The sequence below is a fragment of the Lynx canadensis genome, chromosome X (genome assembly GCF_007474595.2).
Source record: "Lynx canadensis isolate LIC74 chromosome X, mLynCan4.pri.v2, whole genome shotgun sequence".
In the NCBI taxonomy this organism is placed as follows: Eukaryota; Metazoa; Chordata; class Mammalia; order Carnivora; family Felidae; genus Lynx; species Lynx canadensis.
The window spans coordinates 46,603,949-46,628,220 of NC_044321.2; the positions used below are offsets into that span (position 1 = coordinate 46,603,949).

The 24,272-nt window shown below is 44.8% G+C and overlaps 2 protein-coding genes across 2 annotated transcripts in view; one reads left to right on the forward strand and one right to left on the reverse strand.

The window, feature by feature from the left end:
* Positions 1 to 1,035: 1,035 nt before the first annotated feature.
* On the forward strand, positions 1,036 to 6,178 carry TSR2 (TSR2 ribosome maturation factor). Its single transcript, XM_030305612.1, has 5 exons — positions 1,036 to 1,119; positions 1,282 to 1,372; positions 4,107 to 4,198; positions 4,754 to 4,924; positions 5,146 to 6,178. Exons 1-5 carry the CDS (start codon positions 1,036 to 1,038, stop codon positions 5,278 to 5,280), a joined length of 573 nt encoding a protein of 190 aa, XP_030161472.1. The 3' UTR covers positions 5,281 to 6,178.
* A 397-nt stretch (positions 6,179 to 6,575) lies between these two features.
* The window catches only part of FGD1 (FYVE, RhoGEF and PH domain containing 1), a 41,455-nt gene continuing 23,758 nt past the window's right edge, over positions 6,576 to 24,272 (reverse strand). The window contains exons 9-18 of the mRNA XM_030305611.1: positions 15,660 to 15,718; positions 15,377 to 15,523; positions 14,929 to 15,021; positions 14,666 to 14,745; positions 10,264 to 10,294; positions 9,656 to 9,757; positions 9,161 to 9,286; positions 8,822 to 8,983; positions 7,605 to 7,748; positions 6,576 to 7,060 (exon numbers count right to left, since the gene is read on the reverse strand). Of these exons, the coding sequence (XP_030161471.1) occupies positions 6,755 to 7,060; positions 7,605 to 7,748; positions 8,822 to 8,983; positions 9,161 to 9,286; positions 9,656 to 9,757; positions 10,264 to 10,294; positions 14,666 to 14,745; positions 14,929 to 15,021; positions 15,377 to 15,523; positions 15,660 to 15,718 (1,250 nt within the window). The 3' untranslated portion in view covers positions 6,576 to 6,754. The remainder of the gene's footprint in view (positions 7,061 to 7,604; positions 7,749 to 8,821; positions 8,984 to 9,160; positions 9,287 to 9,655; positions 9,758 to 10,263; positions 10,295 to 14,665; positions 14,746 to 14,928; positions 15,022 to 15,376; positions 15,524 to 15,659; positions 15,719 to 24,272) is intronic.

Consider the following 24,272-nt stretch of genomic DNA (forward strand, 5'->3'; position numbering starts at 1 on the left):
AGATCATTATCTCAGCTGAAATCAGGAGTTGGACACTTAACCAACTGAGCCACCCAGGTGCCCCATTGAGATCTTTTTTTAAAGTTTACTTATTAATTTTGAGAGAGAGAGAGAGAGAGAGAGAGAGAGAGAGAGAGAGAGAGAAAGTGAGCCCAGGGGAGGGGGAGAGAGAGGGAGGGAGAGAGAGAATCCCAAGCAGTCTCCATGCTTTCAGTGCAGAGCCTGATGTGGGGCTCTTGAACTCATGAACCATGAGATCATGACCTGAATCAAAATCAAGAGCTGCTTGCTTAACTGACTGAGTCACCCAGGCCTCTAGATCCTTCTTTTATAATATTGGTGTCTATAGCTATAAAATTTCCCTTAAGCATTGCTTTAGCTGCATTTAATAAATTTTGGTGTGCTGTGTTCTTGTTTTCATTCATTTCAAGATGTTTTCTAATTTCCCTCATAATTTTTTTCTTTGACCCATTTGTTATTTAGAAGTGTGTTAATCTCCACCTATTTGTGAATTTCACAAATTTCTTCGTTACTTATTTCTAATTTCACTCCATTGTGGTGGGAGGACAAACTTTGCATGATTTCAATCCTTTTAAGTCTATTGAGGCCTGCTTTATGACTTAGCATATGGTGTGTCCTCGAGAATGTTCCATGTGCACTTCTGAAAAATGCATATTCTGCTGTTGTTGAGTGTTTTTTTGTTTTGTTTTGTTTTACACAGATTTCAAGGCTATGCTCTCTGAGGTTGATTCCTCTGTACCAAGGCCTGTAATCCGTATCTTTAAAAAGTTCCCCACGTCTTTCAAGAACCCATGGCCCTTCTCGTCCTCCACTCCTGGCTTCCTATGATTTATTACATATGAGTAACTGCAGTGGTGTCATCCATTGTTCTGAAAGCCTTTTCTATTGCTCTGGTCTTGCTGCCAAGTCAGCGAAAGGCAAATCTGCGTTCTCCGACTCGGCTTTCAGCTCCTTCGGCCTGGGCCCTACTGCGCAGCGATTGGGCCTTCTGGGTATCACGTGGTCTGAAGCCTGATGATGGCCGCAACGGGGGAAGATTCTCGAGCACTTTTCGGGGCTGGCGTCCGCGCGGCGCTGGAGGCCTGGCCGGCTTTGCAGGTGAGTGGGGCCGTGGCTGGGATAAAGTTTAGGGTCTGGGGCAGAACAAGAGTTCGCTGGACAGTGCGCCTGAGGCTCCACTGGGCCGCATAAGCGGCCAGCCCTACGCCACCCCAGGCCGGCTTCCAGTTTGACATAGTGGGCTTGGGCCTGTGTTCGCAGATCGCCGTGGAGAATGGCTTCGGGGGCGTGCACAGCCAGGAGAAGGCCGAGTGGCTGGGGGGTGCAGTGGAGGAGTACTTCTTCCGCAACGGTGAGTGAATGTGAGCAGCTGCGACCTGTTTGTGGGGGGCGTGGGGGGGAGGAGGCGGGTCCTGGAGAGGCCGCATCACTTCCTCTTGAACAGTTGTGGGATGGTACCAAAGGTCGAGGTGGATTGAATACAGGCTTTGGAGACAGAATCTTGAGTTGAGATGCCTTACGGGCTGTGCCGTTGACCCGTGGTATCACTCTGGACAAGTTGTTTTACTTGAGACTCAGTTTCCTAATTCCTAAAATGGGTATAAAAGTATCCACCCCAGCGGTATCCAATAAAAATACAGTGTGAATCACATGTCATTTAAGATTTTCCGGCAGCCACTGTAACAAAGGGAAAAGAAGCAGATGAAGTTAATGTTACTGAATTCTATGTATCCGAAATATTTCAACGTGTCATCAGTATAAAACATTATTAATGAGGTATTTTACATCCCCTTTTAGTATTAAGTTTTCAAAATCTGGTAGGTATTTTACACTTTTAGCACATCTCAACTTGACCTACCCACATTTTAAGTGCTCAGTAGGTATATTTGGTTATTTGGACAGCAAAGATCTACCTTTGATGGGTCTTGAATTGAAGGTCATGTAAAAATAAGGGACTCTGTAGAGGGCCTTTTGCACATTAGGATTTTTACAAAATTCTTTATTCAGGTTTTTCATCTTGGAGATGACATCAGACAGAGTCCTCTCAAGAAAGTTTACCATCTAGTAATGGATCCATTTAAGTAAACAGGCATTTATACACAGGGTGATGTTCTAATAAAGAGGAGCTCAGGGTGCTTGGGTAGCATGAGACTGAGGAGGAGGCTTTTTTTGGAGATTGTTAGGGGAGGTAGTGATTGGGCTGAGTCTTAAAGGGATGAACCGGAGTTAACTAGGTGGGGGAGGCAAAGAGAGCAACACACAAATAAGTCTGTGGTATGAGAAGATTATATATTTGGGAAGTGGCAGGGACCTCAGTATTAGAGTAAGAGTGTGTGTGCACTTGTGGGTATAAGAAGGGGAGGAGTGGTAGAGAATGAAGCAAGGGGGTTGGGAGGCCCCAGGGAAAGGATAAGACGTGGAAGACCCTACATTCCTTTGGTTTTGTGTGTTAGGCCAGTGTTTGCCAGAATGCATGCTATGGAAGAATAGTTCCATTACATGTTCAGTGAAGAAAAAGCTTTTCCAGTCAAATTATGTGAGAAAAGCTCTTTTCTTCAGCTCCTCTTTAGGAGTTACAATAATCATTAATGTAATAAAGGCTTGGATAAAGATAAGAACCACAAAAAAAAGCTTGTTTACCTTATTTCCCCATTAGCTTTCTATGGGTAGCTTTCTTTAAAAACCAGCAGGACAGTCACTTCTCAGAAGCAAGATATGAAACACTGAAGTAGGTGATAAAAATTCATGGGAAGTTTCTAAGGTGAGTAATAGGATTTGTTGGCTGGAAAGTTCAGAAAATAATCAGTGTGGAGCATGGACTAGAGAGGGAAAGACTGATGAGAAGGTTATTTCTGTCTAGAAAATGATGAGGTCTGAGCCAGGGCAGGGGCAATAGTAATGGAAAAGAAAGGGTGGATTAGGGCCTTGGAGATAATTTGAGTGTGGAGAGGGAGAGAAAAGGAGGCAGATTTCTGGTTTGAGTCGCTGGGTGGATTAGGTGCCTTTCATGGAATAGAGGAACCCTGGAGGATGAGAAGTAGGTTTGGAGGGTAAGGTGATGAGTCTGGCTTTGGATATGGAGGGCCTGAGGCATCTGTAAAACAGGTAGAGAGAAAGCTTTGGGGGATATTAGATTAGAGTGGTAGGAAAAGTCAAGGGAGTGAATGAACTCTGCCAGAGGAAAGAGAGAGTGAGGAGCTTTGTGGAAGACTCTTGAATAGTTCTCTAATTCCGAAAAAGAAGAGCATGGGCTCCAAAGGAAGCCTAGAGGGGAGGGATTAGCCAAAATCACACAGTAGGATGTTGATGTGAAGGCTGTGATGATTTCATCATTGGAAGTACTTAACATCCATTTCCTCTTACTATCCCCTTGGTCTGTGGCCCTCACTGTCAGTGGAACCACAGTTGTGAAGGCTCTCTATATTTTGAAAACTTCAGCCCTTGAGTGATGGAAATTAACATGTATTATTGGTCTCCCATATGCTAGGCATTATTTAGGTGACTCCTCATAACACACCTCTAAGGCCACTATTTGCCCCACTTTGTAGATGAGAAGACAGAGGTACAGAGACAAGTAACTTGCTTAAGATCACAGAGAGGAGGCCTGTTAAAATAGGTCAGATGAAAGAGGGTCAGTGTGGTTGGGATGCTGTTTGGTAGGACGCAGGAGTTTGGAAATTAGGTATTTATATTTAGTGTTTGTTTTTAAATTTTTTTTAGCGTTTATTTTTAAGAGACAGAGAGAGATAGAGCATGAGCAGGGGAGGAGCAGAGGGAGAGGGAGACACAGAATCCGAAGCAGGCTCTAGGCTCTGAGCTGTCAGCACAGAGCCCAACGAGGGGCTCAAACTCACAGACCGTGATATCATGACCTGAGCTGAAGTTGGACCAACTGAGCCACCCAGGTGCCCCTGGTGGTTGTTTTAAATCATGTTAAAACTTGGAGTACAGAGCACTTCAGTGAATAAAAGTCTCACTGTTTGGACCTTTACCCACCAATTAGATATGGACCTAAGAAGTAGGTATTGAATAGTAGTGGGCAGGAGTGATTGATTCAGTTGGCTGGTCTTTCCTTTCCTACTCAGCTGACTTGGAGCTAGATGAGGTGGAAGACTTCCTCGGGGAGCTCATGACGAACGAATTTGATACCGTTGTGGAGGATGGGAGTCTGCCCCAGGTGAGCATATCATGGACACAACTGCCATTTCCCTGTCTGGTCTTTCTTCTCCCTGTTTTTAGGCCAAGACTCTTGGCTCTAACCAATACTTTCTGGAGTCCTGAAGAAGAACCTTCTGTGACTCCCTTTTGCCTAAAGGAAAAAGTCTAGTCTTTCAGGTCTTTCCAAACACTGCCCCTTCTCTTTTGTTTCTCTCCATACATCATTCTCATCCAGGTTTGTTCTTCACCCCCATCCCAAGGGCAAGTCAGGCCAGGTATATTTCCACCCCTGCATTACTGCCCATCAATTCCTGCTGGGATGGACTTCCCTTTTACCTCTCCCATCTTTCAAACCCAGTTCTAGTATCTTCCTTGCTAGAAAGCCTTCCTTCCATTATTCAGGCCCTTACCTGAGCCCTTCATATATGGTTCCTTCATTAGTGAACTCCTGGGGGAAGAATGCCCTGTTCTTTTCTGGAAAATTCCAAACCCCTCCCTACTCTTGTTGCAAACACGGGCTGGTTGTATTGTAGGTTCTTTAAAAATCCAAGCTGATTGAATGTTTTCTTGGTAGGTGAGCCAGCAGCTACAGACCATGTTCCACCACTTCCAGAGGGGTGATGGGGCTGCTCTGAAGGAGATGGCCTCCCACATCACCCAAAGAAAGTGCAAGGTCAGAGCCACTGCAGTTACAACAGCCAGAGAGACAGATGAGGATGACGCGGACAGCGTGGAGGAGATGGAGGTGAAGGGGTGCCCTTTGGGTTGGGAGATGTGATGTCTTTAGTTTTCTGGGAAATCAGTTAGTTTCACAGGAAAATGATGGGGGTGGGGTTGTATTATCCAGAGAGGCCAGGGAACTTTCCTAATGTCACACAGCCAATCCTGGCAAAGCTGGGAGAGCCTGGGTCTCCAGTGGCCACAGCCAGGAGGTATATTTAGCTCTCTCCTATATTTCTCCTCCAGGTCACAGCTATGAATGATGGGGAAACTACAGATGGGGTTTGCCTCCAGCCTGAATCCTCTGGTCCAGACTCCCAGACTATTAAAGAAGAGGATATAGTGGAGGATGGCTGGACCATTGTTCGGAGAAAGAAATGAGTAGGGCTGGAAATGGTTTGGGCCCTTGCTTGCTAGTTGTTTTGACACTTGTTTGTAGGGGTTTGGGGGAGGGTTGTGGACTTCTGGACTGGTTGCCCCATCTCCACCCTCTCCCAGTTCCCCTGTCCAGTTTCCTCTAGTGGAAGAAGAGCTTTAGGGTCCTTGTTCTTGAGGTAGTGGGACCTGGTTCATCACACTCCCTTGGGCCTTAAGTTACTGGCTGCATGATGAGGCCTGGTTTGCTAGCACATTCTTGGGTACAGTCAGTATGAGGAGGGAGGGATGAGTGGGTGTGGGTGTTACTGGAGGAGAAACTAAATACTGGTTGACAATAGCCAGGTGGATTTGTGAAGGAGAGGACCAGTACTCCTGCTGGGTCAGGAGTGGTGAGATAAATGTGCAGACCAGAAGCGAGATGAGGTGAAGACGTGAACGAAAATAGCTATGGTACTTCTCCCTCTTTTCCCCACCCCCATAACACAGAACAATTCTGTACCCCTGCCCAGAAATTGGAACCTCCCAGGAACACTCCCTTCCTGCAGCCCAGCCTCCAGCCCTGGGTTCCTTCAGGAAGTCTAAGATTTGGGGTAGGTGGTGAGTTTGGGGGACCTGGGCTTTGTTTTCTGTCTCCCCCAGCCTCTTTCCATACTCTTATCCAAGTCCAGAGATGAGGCTTACAACCTCAATAAATAGTACCTTATTGTTTAATCTGTGGCTTGACCAGTGAATAGCCTTGGAATCAGCCTTGTAGGAGCTGGGCCTCAAAGCTCAGCAAGGGAGAGGTTTCTGGGCCCACCCTAGCAGCCTGTTACTTTGAACAAACAGTTGGACAAATGGAGCACAGCAGCACTCTGAAAGTTTCCGTAAGCCCGAAATAAACTGTATTTTTTTAAAAAAACAAAGAGTATCCATTGTTCTCCCCCCATTCCCGTCCTGCCCTGTGGCCCTGCCATGGGTCTGGACGATAAAATACTGGGTAGCCTTGGGGCCGGGTAGAAGCTGTAAGCCATGGGAAAGGCAGGAGGGGTCTTGTCACCACTCCATGTAACATATGTGTGAAGATACTAGCTGAGGGGGCACGGGTGGGCCAGGGCCGTGGGGTCAGTGGCAGAGTTGGCACTTGAATCCAGATCTCCTGCCTCCAGTGCTTTGGGGGGAATTGGGTGGAGGCAGGATCTGTAGGGTGTTGAGGGGATGAGGGAAAAACGGCCTAATTCAAGGGGGTCTAGCAACAGCTCCCACCCTCCCTGGAGACAGGGATTTAAAAAAAATTAACATCACTGTAGGAATTATTTTTTAAAAGCCCATGTTTTGTGAAAAGAATTAAAAAACCCAAGACCCAGCACTGGGGATTGAAAGTGCCCATGATGGGAGTTCAAGTATTGACTGAGCTGGGAGGGAGGGGCCTGGGGCCCCCAACTGGACATGGGCAGTTAGAGTGTGGGGGAGGGGGCCCCAGTTCCCCCCAAACCCTCTAGGTCTTGTCTCGGGTCTGGGGAGCTTCAGAGGGTTCAGCAGTGGCTCCTGAAGCTGCCACCGGTGCCTCCTCCATCTCCTTGTCCTCAGACAGTGTGGGCCCTGGGCAGAACGTGTCCCCACGGCCTGCCCGACCAAGCACTGCCATCCAGCGCCGCTGCAGCTCCTCTGTCTCAGGGCTGAAGTACCAGCTCAGGTGGCTCTGGGTGATCTTGAAGACGTGCCTTCGGTCAGGCCGCTCCCCTGCCTCAGGAGGCCCCACCTCAAAGCCAATGAGGGGCAAGCTGCGCTGGGCTTTCACATCCTAAGGAACAGGACAGAGCTGAGATCACCTTGGGGCTGGGCTTCTCACTAGTTTTGTATCTGCTGAACCCCTCTTTTCCTTCCCCTGCTCAGGAACCTTCCATGGCTCCAATGACAGCAACAGAAAAATGTCAACTGAGGCTAGCATGCAGGCTGGATCAAATACCTGTTTCCTCCCACAACCAAAACCAGTTGGGCTAGTCTCTTTAGCATATACCAGATAATGTTTGCAGGCCTTCATCTAGACTATTGCCTCCATCTGCATGTTCTTCCCCATTCCAAACTGGACCTAGAAGTGCCTAGCCTCCACTCTGACTTCCTCCAGGAAGCTAGCCTCGCCACTCACCCCACTTTTCCCTACACATGTTGGCCCACAATTGCTCCTTGTCTCTAGTTGGTCTTTTTCTCACAAGGGTAGGGGTTCTGATTTTCCCTTAGGCTCACCCAATCCCCCAAGGCCAAGGAGAGGTCAAGGACTGAAGGGGAAGAGAAGCATCCTGGTTTTGCCAGGTGGCTGAAAGGACCTGAAGGAATAGGATGCACACCTGAGGGGCTCCATAGATGTACAGCACCAAGGGTTCGTTCTCAGGGACCACGAACCATGCCTTGTGCCAGCCTTTCCCACCTTTCTCCATGTAGTGTAGGAAGCTGCAGATGACGCTGTTCTCCGCAGCCACTGAGGCCTGTTTCTGTGGCCAGAGACATGGGGGACATCAGTGTTGATAGAAGGCCTGAACTGGCTCCTCATGGCTTTGACACCCCCTCAGCATAGGGACTGATAAAGCTGAAGCTCAGATGGCAGGAGTGTTTTGCCCAGTGCCCCCCACCCCCAGTGAGTTAGAATCGACATGGAAAGCCAGGCCTTGTCTGCTGAACTCCCACCATGGCTGCTGCCTTTTAACAGTTGGTGGGAGGGAGGGAGGGAGGGGTGTACAACTCTCAGCAGGGGCACTAAATGCCAGTCAGGCATTCCTTCTTCCATTGGTTCATTTATTTCTCAAGTCATTTACGCATTTTCACCTCACCTTTTTTTTTCGTCTTTCATCATACATTCATTCCTCACATTTAACAAGAAGCAACTTAGCATTGTGGTGAAGGCGACTGGGGAGCTGGGTAAGGCAGTCTGGCTCAGGATCCCAGCTCTAGATGAAAATGTATCGACTTGGAAGGAGAGCATATAGGCATGTTGTAAGGATTGAGTTAATGCAAAGTGCTTGGAATAGTGCCTAGCATAGAGTAAGCATTCTTTAAGTGTTAAATACCTCAATTTGGTTAAAAAACAAAACCAAAAATGTGTGTATGTTACAGCATAACTATTAACAATGGTAATCCAGTGGGTAGAAGGAATATGGTGTTTTTATTATTTTGTTTATATTGTCTAATTTTCTTCAGTGCACATATTCTACTTTATAATAAAAAAAGGTAATTTGTTCATTGAAAAACCATCCTAGCTCTGCCACTCACTGGCTGTGTAACTTAGGCAAATAACTCCCTGGGCCTCAGTTTCCTCATTTGCAACACATGGACAGTAATAGCATGGATAGATTGGTTGCTGTGAGGATTAAATATTTAAAGCACTTAAATAAAAGTTTTTCATTCATTCTTGCACTCATTTTACTCACTCCAAGTCTGTGTCACTTGCTTAGTGGATGCACAAGGCACCCTGGCATTTCAGAGATGCCTAGGCATCAGTCACACTGGGTGGGTGACTGGAGCCCATGTGGTCCAGTGTGGGGGTGTTAGTCAGGGACCTGGCTCTTACCTCCAGGATGGACCTCCGGCGCTGGGGTGTATGCTGGCTGCAGGCTGGGCTGCTCCCAGGAACCCCATGCAAGGCCACGTAGCAGTCAGTGCACACACGGTTGGAGCGGTTGTTGTCATAGATGAGACGGGCCCGGAACTCGGAGCACTTCCCACAAACCACCTGGGGTGGCAAGTGGGCAAAAACAGCCTGGTTCCCGCAGGTCTTTCCCTTCAGTGTACCAACTCCCACAGTGGACTCATAGCCTCCCCTAACTTGGAAGGTAACCCACTCAGAAGTGGGCCTTTGGACTGTCAGCCTGTCCCCTCCCTAGCTCTGCCCCTGTCTGCCAAAACTCACATGCCCGCAGGCCTTGCAGTGGTGCCTGCGTTTGGTGATGGAATTGAAGGGCTCCTGGCAGCGCATGCACATGGTGACTTCCTTTTCCCGGATGGGTGTAGGTGCCCGCTTCCCAAGATCCACGTTCTGGAGAGAGGGCCAGGTCCCAGGTCAGACATGACTACTCCCCAGCCCAGTCCAGCCAGCCCCTGCCCACTGCCCCAAGGCTTGGATCATCATTGGAGGCAGCAGATACATTCAGAAGACCTGCCTATGAATCCTTGCTTTGCCCCTACCTTACTGTGCTACTGAAGACAAGTCATTTTTACTTTCTGGGCCTAGGTTTTCCCAACGATTTCTCTGTGGCCATACCAACAGAAGATTGTACTTCCGAGGTCATGTACTGCCTCTCTGGTCTTTACTCTCTGGGAAGGGGCAAGGATCATTTCAAGATAAAGTGGGAACTTGGAGGCCTGGAAGGGGTCCCAGTGCAGGGGAAGGGGTGGGGACTCTTACTGGAGAGTTAGGGGGTGTGTCTTCATCTTCCCTGTTTGTTGAGTTCAACAGTTTGAAGGTCTCCAGCGTCTGTTCATGCTTCAAAAGAGTGGAGTTGATGGCCTGTGAAGGAGGTTGTAAAAAATAAGAGGTCAGGTCACCTCACAACCCACGCATTTCCACCCTCACCTTCCTATGACAGCCTGGAATCAGAAAAGTTGGCTTCTAGGTCTACCTCTACCCCTTGCTAGGCACATGACCTTGAGCAAGCCTCAACCCAAATCCAAGTCTCTGTTCTTATATTTATGAAATGGGGGAGGCGATCAGTGGTTGAAAAACCTCAGAAGGTCTTCCCGGCCACTGTCTTGGCTTAAGATTTTACAGGGCTTAACTCCTTGGGGTTATACCCTCAGTGGAGCCAGCTTTCTAAAGGAAGAATTTGTGAGTTTACATTTAACCTTTGGACCTCGGTTTGCCTATCTGTAAAACTGGGATGGTAAAATTTGTTGGAAAGCAGGTGTCTAGGCCCATTCTGGTCTGACATGAGTTTTAGGGGAGAATCCTCCAACCCCAAAGAGACCTATTAATATTCCTCCAGCCCCCTACCACAAAGCTTTCTTGGATGTTACCTGGACCCAGTCTTTCTTCTCCTCCTCAGTCCTTGGGGGGAGAAAAGAAAAATGCTGGGTTAGGCAGGCCAACCAAAACCAACTGGAGTGGTAACAAGCAAGTTATTTTGGCGTCAGGCAGACTTGGGTTTGAACCTCTGGTCCTTAACTTTTTGTGTGACCTTAGGCGAGTCATATAGCCTGAGTTTATTTGTTCAGCAGTTACTAATACTTTCCAGACTCTGTGCTAGGAACCTGGGGCTTAGAGAGGACCATACCCTCAAGGAGCTCATGGTCTAGGAGGGGAGATAGGGACGGTACAGGGGGATCAGTACTGTGACAGAGTGAAAATAGGGCTGAGAAGCCCAGAAGAAGAGACCTGTCCCAGCCTGCAATTTGGGTGGGGGCTGTTAAGGAAGGTTTCTTCAAGGAGGTGCTGGGCCTCAGAGGATTAAGGGTGAGGTGTGTGTAACAGTATGGAACACATAAGAAAGCATAAATAGCTCCCTGTTGCTGGAATGACAAGTGTGAGAAAGGAAGGCAATTTGTTTTTCTGTAATCCATTTTCTTTTCCATTTTATGTGGAGATAATTATCAGTCTGGGTTCTCAGCAGTAACTGAGGTGACATGTAAAGTGCCCAGCACAATCCTTGGTCCACTAGCTGCTCAATCAGTGTGAGTTACCCCTTTCTTTCACCTTCCATTCCCACTTTTCCTGTCTGTCCTATAGACTCCAAGGCTGCTGCTGTGGTGCAGTCCCACAAACTGCTCACTAGGCATAGGACCTGGTTTCTTGGCTGTGTCCTGCCTGGCGTCTTCTAATCCCCTTCCACATGTACACTCCAGACATCAAAAGTACTTTTCTAATATGAAAGTCTGGCTACATCTTTAAAACCACTTCATGAAAAATTAAGGATATGAGTTAATATTTAGCTACAAGAATGTCTATTGCAATGCTATTTATTGTGAAAAATTGGAAGCAGCCTAAGTGTCCAACAACAGGGGATCAGATAAAATAAATGATGGTACATCATTACTGTCAGACAACATAAGTGGTGTAGAAAGCTGTTTATAATATGTTAAGTGAAAACAACATATGTAAAATACACATAGCATTCCATGTTTATTTAAAAACATGACATGAGTGTTTACATTTGTCACAACACACTGATGGCATGCACTTAAGACCTGTGCATTTCACTGTATGAAAATCTGTCCTCAAGAGAAGGAAAGGACATTAAACAAATATTGGACTCTAGTTAATAATATGCATGCCAGGCGGGCCTGGGTGGCTCAGTCGGTTAAGTGTCTGACTTCAGCTCAGGTCATGATCTCACAGTTCATGAGTTCGAGCCCCATGTCAGGCTCTGTGCTGATAGCTCAGAGCCTGGACCCTGCTTCGGATTCTGTCTCTCCCTCTCTCTGCAACCCTCCTCCCCCCACCCGCTCATGCTCTGTCTCTCTCTCAAAAATGAACATAAAAAAAATAATATGCACACCAAAGTTTTCAGGGGTGAGGTGTAGTGATGTCTGTAACTTCATTTGAAATGCATGTAAAAAAAAATCAGATGGATTGGTGGATGGATAAGAGGATAGATTAGTGGGGCACCTGGGTGGCTCAGTGGGTTAAGCATCTGACTTTGGCTCAGGTCATGATCTCGCAGTTCATGGGTTCGAGCCCCATGTCGGGCTCTGTGCTGACAGCTCAGAGCCTGGAGCCTGCTTCGGATTCTGTGTGTGTGTGTCTCTCTCTCTGTTCCTCCCCCGTTCATACTCTGTCTGTCTCTCTCTCTCTCAAAAATAAATAAAGCTTAAAAAAATTAAAAATAAAGAGGATAGATTAGTGATAAAATATATGTAGCACAATGTTAACACTTGTAGAATCTATATGGTGGGTTTACAGTTGTTCACTGTATAATTCTTTAAACTTTTCTGTATTTTGGAATATTTTCATAATAAAATATAGAAAGAAAGCATTGTGTGTTTGTGTGTGTACACATACACATACACACATACATGCAAATAGAGGAAAGGCCTGTGGTGAAGTATATCATGTCTGTAATTTACTTTAAAATGGTTCAGCAAAGGATTTATATGGCAAAATGTCAATAGTTGTTGACTCTTAAGTCAGTGGTTCCAAACCCAGGTGCACTCATTAAACCACCAAGGGAGCTTTTAAAACTTCTCATGTTCAGGGGCTACCCCCAAATTAAATCAGACTTGAGGGTGGGTCTCAGACATCAGTATTTTTTTTAAGATGTTATTTTTAAGTAATCTCTACATCCAATGTGAGGGTCAAACCTATAACCCCAAGATCAAAAGTCACATGCTTTATTAAGTCAGCAAAGCACCCCTCAGGCATAAGTATTTTTTAAAAGCTCCCCATCTGACTCCTGTGTTTTCATGGTTGAGCGCCAGTTGTCTAAATGGTAGGCATATGGGTGTTTGTTGTATTTCTACTTTTCTGGATATTTGAAATTTTCATTAAAAATTTTTTTAAGTTCATTTTTATTTTGAGAGAGATAGAGAATGCAAGCTGGGGAGGGGCAGAGAGAGAATCCCAAGCAGGCTCCACACTGCCAGCACAGAGCCCAATGTGGGGATTGAACTCACGAAACTGAGTTCATGACCTCAGCTAAAACCAAGAGTCAGACGCTTAACTGACTGAGCCATCCAAGCGTCCCTCATTAAAAAAAAAAAAAAATTCTTTAGGGGTAGTACAAGCAATTACAAAGCAAACCCTCCATGCCTGCCTTTTGCCACCTAGGAAACTCTACACTGCTTAGTGCTCCTTTCTGGCCCCAGCATCTCTGCAGCAACCTCCCTCCCAACCTCCCAGCAGAAGAAATGTCTGAGTCATGTGGCTTGTCACTCAGGCTATGCTGAGCCCTCTGCTGGTTGTACCAATGATTGGCTTAGTTCCTACCAATGATTGGCCAGCTTCCTGGCCTCAGGCTTCTGGATGCTCTCTCAGTCTCCCAGAGCTTCAAAGCCAACACCCATGTCTCATCTTCCAGGAGGATGCCCTCTAGCCATACTCATCTCTCTTTCCTGACTCCATGCAGTCCCAGCAATAAGGGTTCTGACTCTCATTTCTCACTTCCTTGCAGCCTGTCAGAAACAGGTCTTCTATCCATATGCATCCATTCTCTGGCCCTGACCTTGACCTCGATAGTCTATCACTTGGGCCCTCAGAAGGCAGCATGAACTCTATTTCCAGCTCTGTTCCTTTGTAGCTATGAGATCTTGGGAAAGGTACATAACTCTTCTGTGCCTCGGTTTGCTCATCTGTGAAATGGGGTTGATGGCCACAGTAGCTACTTTAAGGTTGTTTTAAGGATTCAGCTAGTCAATTTAAACATAAATTGTCTAAGTTAAAATTAAAACACTGCATAGCATAAGAGCAAGTCTTCACTAAATGTGAGCTATTATTATAATCAAGTAGAGGACGGATATGAAATCCCCTTTGTTAAATGGCTGGGCATTATTTTTAAATGTTATTTTAAAAAGTTTTATTTTAGAAAATTTCAAGCATACAAAAAAGGATAGCACAAGTTCACTAAATGTATGCCTACTATATAAATGCAAATTTAGAAAATCTTTTGCTATATTTACTTCATATATATATATTCACATATAGTTATATATGTATGTGTATATGTGTGTATATGCATATATGTATGTATTTGGGGTTGACAAATCATTTAAAAATAAATTATAGATATCATGATACTAAATCCTCAGCATGCATCACCAAAAATCAAGGCCATTCTCCTATATAACCACTATACCATTATCACACCTGAAAAAGTAATAATTACTCAACAGCTATTGTTCAGTTTACATTTAGATTTTCCCTGGGGCACCTGGGTGGCGCAGTCGGTTAAGCGTCCGACTTCAGCCAGGTCACGATCTCGCGGTCCGTGAGTTTGAGCCCCGCGTCGGGCTCTGGGCTGATGGCTCAGAGCCTGGAGCCTGTTTCCGATTCTGTGTCTCCCTCTCTCTCTGCCCCTCCCCCGTTCATGCTCTGTCTCTCTCTGTCCCAAAAATAAATAAACGTTGAAAAAAAAAAAAAAGATTTTCCCTATTGTCTTGCAAATGTTTTTTAGGGTTTTTCTCAAATTAGGCTCCTACCATGGACCAAGCATTGCATTTGGTTGTTATTTCTCTTAAATATCTGAATCTATAATAAACTGTGTTGTTATTATTCCTATTTGGATTAATATCTCATTGTTCCCTCTCCTCTAACAAAACCCACCAAAAAAGCAAGCCTGCATCTTGGGGGAAAGGTGCCCATCCTTCCTCTGAAACAGTCTCTTCCTTGGTTGGAGTTGGGAGGTGGGTAGCCTGGCATTAGGGTACATTGCTTCATATCTGAAGGGAAAGAGGGGGCTGGAGGGAAGGTATAGGTAAGGGCAAGTACCTAGCCTGGAGCTCCAGGGAGCGCTGCTTTCCTGACACCAGGAAGGTCCGAGGCAGATTGAGGTTGGAGCTTTCCTTTAGCTGAATGGAGGGAGAAAGAGGCTTTGTGAGTACTAAGCTCCACAGGGCCTTAGTGGAGCTTAGTACTCACAAGTACTAAGCACATATGCTCACAAAGACTCAGGGTCAAAGTCAGAATGACTTCATTCCTCCCAGCACCAAGGCCCCACTCCAGGTCACCATCTCCCACCTCCTGGTGCTCACCTCCATGCCATCTACATCAATGCGTGCCCGCACGCTAAACTTCTGGCCAAGGAGCCGCAGCCTGGGCACGCAGTAAAGGAGGCGGTCATTGAACTAGGAAGGAAAAGTTTTGGGATGTAAGTGTGGGGGACCCAGGAGAGGTGTGGCCCAGCTCCCTACCCTTATAGGACTCCTGAAGCTTTATTGCTGGGGACTCAAAGCAATAGATGGAGAAAGCACAGCCCAGATTGGGCACAAGGGTCACAAGGAAAGAGCCTAAGCATGGGAGTCACTTCCTAGTTGGGTGACCTTGGGCAAGTCACTTCTAAGTCTTAGTTACATCACCTGTAAAAAATTCCAAGGGTAGATAGTGAAGATACAATGAAAAATAGAGGACAGAATGGCTCCAGGAAGTACAGACTTGAGTGAGTACCAAGTCAATGTGTGCAAGCCCACACCTGGCACTTACTAGTATGAGGTATCGGTCTTGAGTGGTCCCGTTCTTTGCCGACAGCTTAAGGATATGGCCTTCTTTTATGAGCTCTTTGGTGGGGCTGACAATATCTTCCTCACCCCCTAGCAGCTCATATACCTTCAGCAGCTTGTGCATTCGCTCCTGGCAGGAGACAGTAAGCAAAAGGCAGGGTTGGAGTGCTGGCCTTCCCTTACATGTCCACAAGTCACAAGTCCTCCGGACAGAGACACCACAGGTGGGTGGCCAAGGAAGGACAGGGGCTAGAAGGGCCACTCACCATTTTGCGGATGGCAGCGTTAGAGTGCTCTGCTGCTGTGGCTATCAGCTCCAGAGATTCTGTGGGCAGAGTGGGAGGTCAAATGGGAGACTAGCAGAGAAGAGGCTCTTGGGGGTTTCTTTGCTCCCTGAATACCTCCTCCTGGCCTGACCACATCCTTCCCATCCCAGAAAGCACCAGCCTCAAAGAGGTCTATAGCAACATCACTTAAAATCAGAAAATGCCACAATAGCAGAATCACAGTGCATGGAATAACTGACAGTGAATAAAATGAAAGCTTAACAGGATTATTTTTGCCATTAAAAATAACAACAATAATAATTACATATGTAACTGGAAAGAAACATACCCATGTTAAACAAATTGTCTCTGGATGGTGGGACTATGGGTGGTTTTATTGTGTTCTTTAGATTTTTCTGTTTTTCCATATTTTTGACAAAGAACATGTATTACTTTTATAACCAGGAAAAAGTCATATAAAGAAAGAAAGTGATGAGCCTACTCTTTGTCTCAACAATTCAGATTATAGGAATCTCTACCAAGAAAATACACATTCTAGTCAACAAAACTGATAACCCCCTAGCCAGACTCCTCAAAAAGAAGGGGGAAAGGACTCAAATAAACAAAATCACAAATGAGAGAGGAGAAATAACAACCAACACCACAGGAATACAAACAATTATAAGAGAATATAATGAAAAACTATATGTCAACAATTTGGACAACCTAGAAGAAATGAATAAATTCCCAGAAACATATAACTTACCAAAAATGAAGGAGGAAGATATAGAAGATATGAACAGACTGATTATTAGCAAGGAAATTGAATTGGTAATCAAAAAGCTCCCAACAAACAAAAGTGCAGGACCATAATGGCTTCATAGGCGAATTCTACCAAACATTTAAAGAAGAGCTAATATCTATTCTTAAACTATTCCAAAAAAATTGAAGAGGAAGGAAAACTTACAAATTCATTCTATGAGGCCAGCATTACCCTGGTACCAAAACCAGATAAAGACACCACAAAAAAAAAACAGAACTACAGGCCAATGTCTCTGTTGAACATAGATGCAAAACTCCTCAACAAAATACTAGCAAAATGAATCCAAAAATACATTAAAAGAATCATTCACCACAGTCAAGTGGATTTATTTCCGGGATGCAAGGGTGGATCAATATTTGCAAATCAATCAACGTGGTACATTACAGTAACAGGAAACAGGATAAAAAACATCTGATCACTTCAATAGATGCAGAAGAAAAACATTTGACAAAGTACAACATCCATTCTTTTAAAAAAAATTTAATGTTTATTTTTGAGAGAGGGTGTGCACGCTCGAGTGGGGGAGGGGAAGAGAGAGGGAGGTACAGAATCTGAAGCAGGCACCAGGCTCTGGGCTGTCAGCACAGAGTCCAACGTGGGGCTCGAACTCACAAACCGTGAGATCATGACCTGAGCCGAGGTTAGACGTTTAATTGACTGAGCCACCCAGGTGCCCCCAATATTCATTCTTGATAAAAACCCTCAACAAAGTAGGTTTAGAGGGAACATTACTCAACATAATGAAGACCATCTATGAAAAACCCACAGCAAACATCATACTCCATAAGGAAAAACTGAGAGTGTTTCCCCTAAGGTCAGGAACAAGACAAGGATGCCCACTCTCTTCACTTCTCAACATAGTACTGAAGTCCTAGCCACACCAATCATACAACAGAAAGAAATAAAAGGCATTCAAATTGGTAAGGAAGCAATAAACTTTTCACCATTTGCAGATAACATGATACTACATCTAGAAAATGCTAAAGACTCCACCAAAAAAGTACTAGAACTGACAAATCAATAAAGCCACAGGATACAAAATCAATGTATAGAAATCTGTTGCATTTCTATATACTAATAATGAAGAAGCAGAAAGAGAAATTAAGAAAACAATTCCACTTGCAATTGCACCAAAAATAATAAAGTACTTAAGAATAAACAACCAAAGAAGTGAAAGACCTGTACTCTGAAAACTTTTATAGTATTTTATACACTGATGAAAGAAAGTGAACACAACACAAATAAATGGAAAGACATTCCATGCTCATGAATTGGAAGAACAAATATTGTTTAAATGGCTATACTACCCAAAGCAATCTGTACATTTAATGCAATCCCTATCAAAATACCACCAGCATTTCTCAGAGTTAGAACAATTCTAAATATGTATGGCACCACAAAAGACCCCAAATAGCTAAAGCAATCTTGAAAAAGAAAAACAAAATGGAGGTATCACAATTCCAGACTTCAAATTATATGACCAACCTGTAGTAATCAAAACAATATGGTACTGGCACAAAAATAGACACATAGATCAATGGAACAGAATAGAAAACCCAAAATAAATCCACAATTAAATGGTCAGTTAATCTTTGACCAAAGTAGGAAAGAATATGCAATCGGAAAAAGACAGTCTCTTCAACAAATGGTGTTGGGAAAACTGAACAGCCACATGCAAAAGAATGAAACTGGACAATTTTCTTACACCATACACAAGAATAAGTTCAAAATGGAGTAAAGACTTAATGGGAGACCTGAAACCGTAAAAATCCTGGAAGAGAGCATAGGAAGTAATTTCTCTGACATTGGCCATAGCAACTTCTTACTAGATATGTCTCCTGAGGTAAGGGAAACAAAAACAAAAATAAACTATTGGGACTACATCAAAACAAAAAGCTTCTACACAGCAAAGGAAACAATCAACAAAACTAAAATACAATTTACTGAATGAAAGAAGATATTTGCAAATTACATCTTTGTAAAAGGGTTAGTATCTAAAATATATAAAGAACTGATACAACTCAATACCTCAAAACCAAATGATCTAATTAAAAAATGGGCAGAAGACATGAACAGACATTTCTCCAAAGAAGACATAAAGATGGCCAATAAACATATGAAAAGATGCTCAAATCACTGATCATCAAGGAAATGCAAATTAAAACCACAATGAGATACCACCTCACACTTTTCCAGAATGACTAAAATCAAAACACAAGAAATTGGTGAGGAGGTAGGAAAAAATAACCCTTGTGCACTGTTGGTGGAAATGCAAACTGGTGCAGCTATTGTGGAAAACAATATGGAGGTTCCTCAAAAAGTTAAAAATAGAACTACCCTATGATCCAGTAAGTGCACTACTAGGTGCTTACCCAAAAAAATACAAAAACACCAATTCAAAGGGATACATGCATACCAATGTTTATAGCAGCATTATTTACAATAGCCAAATTATGAAGGGGCCCAAGTGTCCATTAATAAATGAATGGATAAAGATGTGGTATTTATATATAATGGAATATATAATTCATCCATAAAAAAGAATGAAATCTTGCCATTTACAATGACATAGATGGAGGTAGAGGGTGTAATACTAAATGAAATAAGTGAATCAGAGAAAGACAAATATCTTATGATTTCACTCATATGTGGAATTTAAGTAACAAAACAAATAAGCAGAGGGAAAAAATAAGAGAGAGACAAATCAAGAAACAGACTTCCAATGATATGGAACAAACTGATGGTTACTTTAGGGTGAGGGATGGGTTATATAGGTAATCAGGATTAAGGAGTGCACTTGTTTTTATGAGTACTTGTTTTGAGTGATGTATAAAATTGCTGAATCACTATATTGTACACCTGAAATTAATATAACACTGTATGTTAACTATACTAGAATTAAAATAAAAATTCAATAAAAAATACATGTTCTATGTACAAATACACTTTCATTGCAGTGATTTTTACAACAGTGTCAACCGGAAAGAAAAATGTCCAACTGTAGGGGTTCAGTTAAATAAATTAATGTGCATTCATATAGTGGAATACTAAACAACCTTTACAAATAATGCTTATAATTTGTCAAATGCTCAGGATATTTTAAGAAAAGGATAACAACTTATACATACTGTGTGATCTTGATTTTGCAAAATATATGTGTATAAAAAACACCAGGAAGAATATATTTCAAAATGTTCATCATGCTTATTCCCTGGGGGCTTTTATCACAGGTGATCTTTTTCCCTACCTTTTTTGTCTTTCCTATAATTTCCATATTTCCTACAGTGACCAGGAATCATCAGGAAAAAAAAAACTTGGAATAAGTCCCTACACATCCCCATACAGTAACGAATCCTACTAGTGCTTGAGGGCCTGCTATAGCTGTATTGCACTCCACTCTTGTCTGTATGGTGCTGGATTTTCCCACTAAAATATACCTGTGATGGAGGAGTACATGTGCATCTGAAGAGGCAAACCAAGTCTTGGTTTTCTAGGAAGCTCTCCCTCCATGACCAAGTCTTGGTGCTCAAGATCCGTAGCCCTTGTCAGGCCTTTCAGGAGTCTCTCATCTCCAACCCCTCTTCCACCCTGGCTGCCAGAGGGTCTTTCTGACATACAGCTTGTTGTCACTCTTCTGCTTAAATCTGTCAATGGCTCCCCTATATTTGCAGGGTAAAGATCCAGCCATTTAGCCTGGCATTGAAAGCCCTGGAGATCTGACTTCTGCTGACCTCTCCAACTTTCTCCACTTGCACCTCCCTAAACATGTCCTGTCTTGCCACTCAGTCTTCTGGATTCAGCTTACCTCCTCCAGTAAACCCGCTCTGAGTTCCCAGGCTGGGTTGGGACCCTGTCTGGCTTCCCACATTCCTCTTTGCTCCCCTCTGTCCTACTAGTCACACTGCATATTCATAATGCATTTACAAATCTTCATCCCTTAGTAGACTAGGAGCTTCCAAGGATGGGGCCAGAGTCCTTCCACTCTCTCCAGGCCTTCCCAACAGATGCTTTGCATAAATTAGCTCCTTTCAATCCCCACAACAACTCTGTAAGATAGGTGTGATTGTGCCCTGTTTGTCCAAAATGAGGAAACAGAGAGAAGAGGTGGTGGCCTTAGGTTGTCTACCTGGGAAGCAGCTGAGTTAACATCAGAGCTGGAGCTGCTCTGCCATCTGCCCTTTCTCCCACACATTCTGCATCTCCCCCACCCCAGGGCAGGGAGCATGTCGGGTGGAAGAAGTAGGAGGTACCCAGGGAAGGGAGAATAAGACTCTGGCAAGCTGTGGGCATACAAGCTTAGACCTGCGCAGGCCATTGGGCTAAGACTAGAGGCTTTGGTGTCAGGAACTCGGTCTGGAGATGTCTTATATGGAGTCCAAACTGATATTTCCAGGGGTCCAGTGTGTGTAGGCTCTGTCTGGGGGTTCAGTGTGGGGATGTCAGCCTAGGATTTCATTTGGGGGGTCCAAGTCTAGGGAGTGCAGTTTGGGGAGCTCAGTGTAGGGGCTTGGTCTGGAAGCTATGGTGGGGCTTTGGCAGTCTGGGTTTGGAGTTCAGTCTTGGGCTCAGGGTAGGCAGCCCAGGCCAGCAGTTTCAGTTGGCCTGGTTTGAGAAACCCAGTCTAGGGTCCAGATTCCAGAGTTCAGTCTGGGAAGCAGAAAGTGGGGGAGTCAGTCTAGGGAACCAGAGATACGATTCATTGGGGCTTAGACCTTGAGGCACTTTCTGGGGCTCTACCTGGGGATTTTAGTCTGAGGGGTAAAAAGTTAGGAGGTTAGCTTAAGATCTTGGCCCAGGTAGCTTAGTGAGCATATCTTAGACTGGCTTTCAGAGATTCTCATTTTGAGTGGCTCCAGAAAACTGGACTGGGAAGTTCTTTCAGTGTGTGTGTGGGTTCATCTTTGGGCTCAGTTTGGGGAGCTCTGTTGGGCTCAAGCTCTGAGGTTCATTCTGGGGGCTCATATAGGGTTGAAATTGGTACAAAACAGGAACCTAAGTTAGGTGAACTTGATCTGGGGCTAACTTTATGGGCATTCAGTATGGAAGGCATCAGTCAGGGCATTCAGTAATAAAAACTGCTAACATTTATTGAGACTTTGCCATGTGCTAGGCACTGTGCTAACAGCTTTACCTGGATTATCTCATTTATCCTCAAAACAACTCTATGAGGGAGGTATCATTATCATCCTCCTTCTACACATGAGAAAATTGAGACTGAGCAGCTTGCCCAGAGACACATAGTTGGTAAAAAGAGGTCTATCTGGTGCCCAGTTTAGGAAGATTACACTGGCAACTCATTTGGGGGTTCAGTCCAGGGAGCTCATTTGGGGAATTTCGGTTTGGAAATGTCATGCTAGGGATCCAGTGTGGAAATAAAGTCTCAGAACTCAGTCCTGGAAGCTCAATGTGGATATGTGATTCTGTAGAATTCATGGGCTCTGAGTGGAGAAATGAGACAGGAGGCTTCTTCTGGGGATCCCCCTGGAAGGTTATAAAGTGTGGAGACTCAGTGTGCCAGTGAGGTGTCCTTCTTGGGTCTCAGTAGGGGGCCAGTCTGGAGACTTCATTCTGAAGGACTCAGCCTGGGAATCTCAATCTGTGAATCCAAGGCTGGGATGTAGAAAATGGGAGGCTGTCTGGGAGGAGTCAGTCTGGGAATTGAGACTGGGGAAGATCAGACTTGGAGCATGGGTCACATAATTTGGGGGAAAATCTAGCATTAATCTAAGGGCTCAGTGAAGGGGATAGAAAATAGGGGTCTTCAGTCTGGGGGATTTGGGTTAGGGAGAACACAATCTGGAGTCTCTGTTTAGAGCTGAGACTGGGCAGCTATTAAGCTCGGGGTTCCCTCTGGAGTTCACACTGGGGAACTATAGAAATGCAGTCTGAGGGCTTGGTGGTCTTAGTCTGTGGCATGGATCAGTCTCTGACAAAAGAGTCTGTCTTTTGGGCTCAGGACAGAGGGACAGTAAATCGGGGATAAATATAGGGTGTCTCAGTCTGAGGGACAGTAAATAGGGGATTAATATAGGGTGCTCAGTTTGGCAATACCTGTTTATGGAATGGTGGCCCATGAAGATCAGACTGGGAAGTTCTTCCCACAGGGGGAATCTCCCTGTGGGATCTCAGGTTGAGAGCTCTGACTGGGAACTCGCTCTCAGAGCTCAAGGTGGGGAGAACATTCTGGAGGCCCAGAACTTAGTTTGGGGAAACCAGGGTGGGGTTATATAACTGGGACCTCATACTGGATGCAGCCTGAGAGCTCAGGTTAGAGATGTCAGTCCATGGAACTACTCCCAGGGAATCAGTCTAGAAGGTTTTTTCTAGAGGTTCAGGTTATGTATCCCATTCCTGGCACTTCAGGGGGGCTCTCATTTGGGGAGAGGATTAAGGCACTTAGTCTGCAGATGTTTGTAGCATTTGGCTGTCAAACTTCCTAGGGTTCTAGCTCTTTCTAGAGGTCCAGGCTTGGTAGCAAAGTGTCCTGTCTGGTGGGATGGAGGGGGCTCAGTTTGGGAAGCAGGCATAGCAGTGGACAAAACTGTCTGCTCCTGACTCTTGGGGTTTCCAGGACCCCACACTTTCCTAACTTTACTCCTACCTTTAGGGCTGCTCCCTCTTAAGTCCTTTGCTGATTCCACCTCCCTCAGCTTTGTCCTTGGCCCCCATTTCTTCACCGTTCACATTCACTCTCTTGGTGATTGTGGCCAACCTCACAGCTTTGAATACTGTCTATGAGCCAGTGACATCCAAATCTCTCTTCCTGGGATTTGAGACTCGTCTAACTGCCTAACTGGCAGCTCACTTTGAACATGCCCAAAATCGACCTCCTAAGCTCATCTCGAGAACCATCACCACTAACCAAAAATCTGCAAGTAATTTTTGACTCTTTCTCCCAAGCCTCACACCCATTACACCCTAGTTCTTTTGGTCCTGCTTCCAAATATAACATCCTGAATCCAACCATTTCTCACTGCTTTCACTGTTACTATCCTCATCCAAGCACTTTTCTCACTTAGATTATTACAAAGGCTTTCTATTGGTCTCTCAGCTCCCTCTCTTGCTTCCCAAGTGATCCTGATCAAAATCTTCTCATGGCTAATCACCACACTCAGAATAAAATCCACCTCCTTATCCTGGCCTGTAAAGTCTCCAACCCTACTTCTACCATTCTACCCTCACTTGTCATGTTCAGGTCACACTGGCCCTCTTGCTTGTCCAGACATATGCAAGCTACTGCCCTCTTGCCCCTAGGAACTCGGCACCTGCTGTTGCTTCTGCCTGGAATATGCTCCTCCACAATCCACACATGGCTCCCTTCTTCTTCTCATTCAGGTATGACTCAAATATCTTCTATTCAGAGAAGCCACCCAAACTAAAGTAAGCCCCAAAGTCCCTATCATATCACCCTCTTAATCTCTGAATTACATGTAGCACCTTCTAATGTCCTCTTGTTTATTTGTCACTTCTGTTTATTGTCTATTTGCTGTCTGTCTTGTTCACTTCTGTATCCCCTGTGCCCATGACATGCACAGAACCAAGGTGTTCAGTAAGTAGCTGCTACATTAATGAAGGAAAGAAAGGAAATAATAGTCTGGGGAGAGAAAGTTGGGGAGATTCTGGGGATCACTCTTAGAGGTATGACCCTGGGGGGGTGGTGGGCCTCATACTGGAGGAATCAGAATGAAATACTTTTCTAGTAGTTCAGTGTGTGAGGACTCAGTCTGAAGAGGGAGTATCTCAGCCTAGAGATCCAAATCTTGGAGGTAGAAAATATAGGGTTCAGTCTG

Coding starts and splice junctions, on each gene's coding strand:
- TSR2 (XM_030305612.1), top strand. CDS start 1,036: ATGATGGCCGCAACGGGGGAAGATTCTCGAGCACTTTTCGGGGCTGGC. Junction 1,120..1,281: donor AGGCCTGGCCGGCTTTGCAG/GTGAGTGGGGCC, acceptor CTGTGTTCGCAG/ATCGCCGTGGAGAATGGCTT. Junction 4,199..4,753: donor AGGATGGGAGTCTGCCCCAG/GTGAGCATATCA, acceptor TTTTCTTGGTAG/GTGAGCCAGCAGCTACAGAC.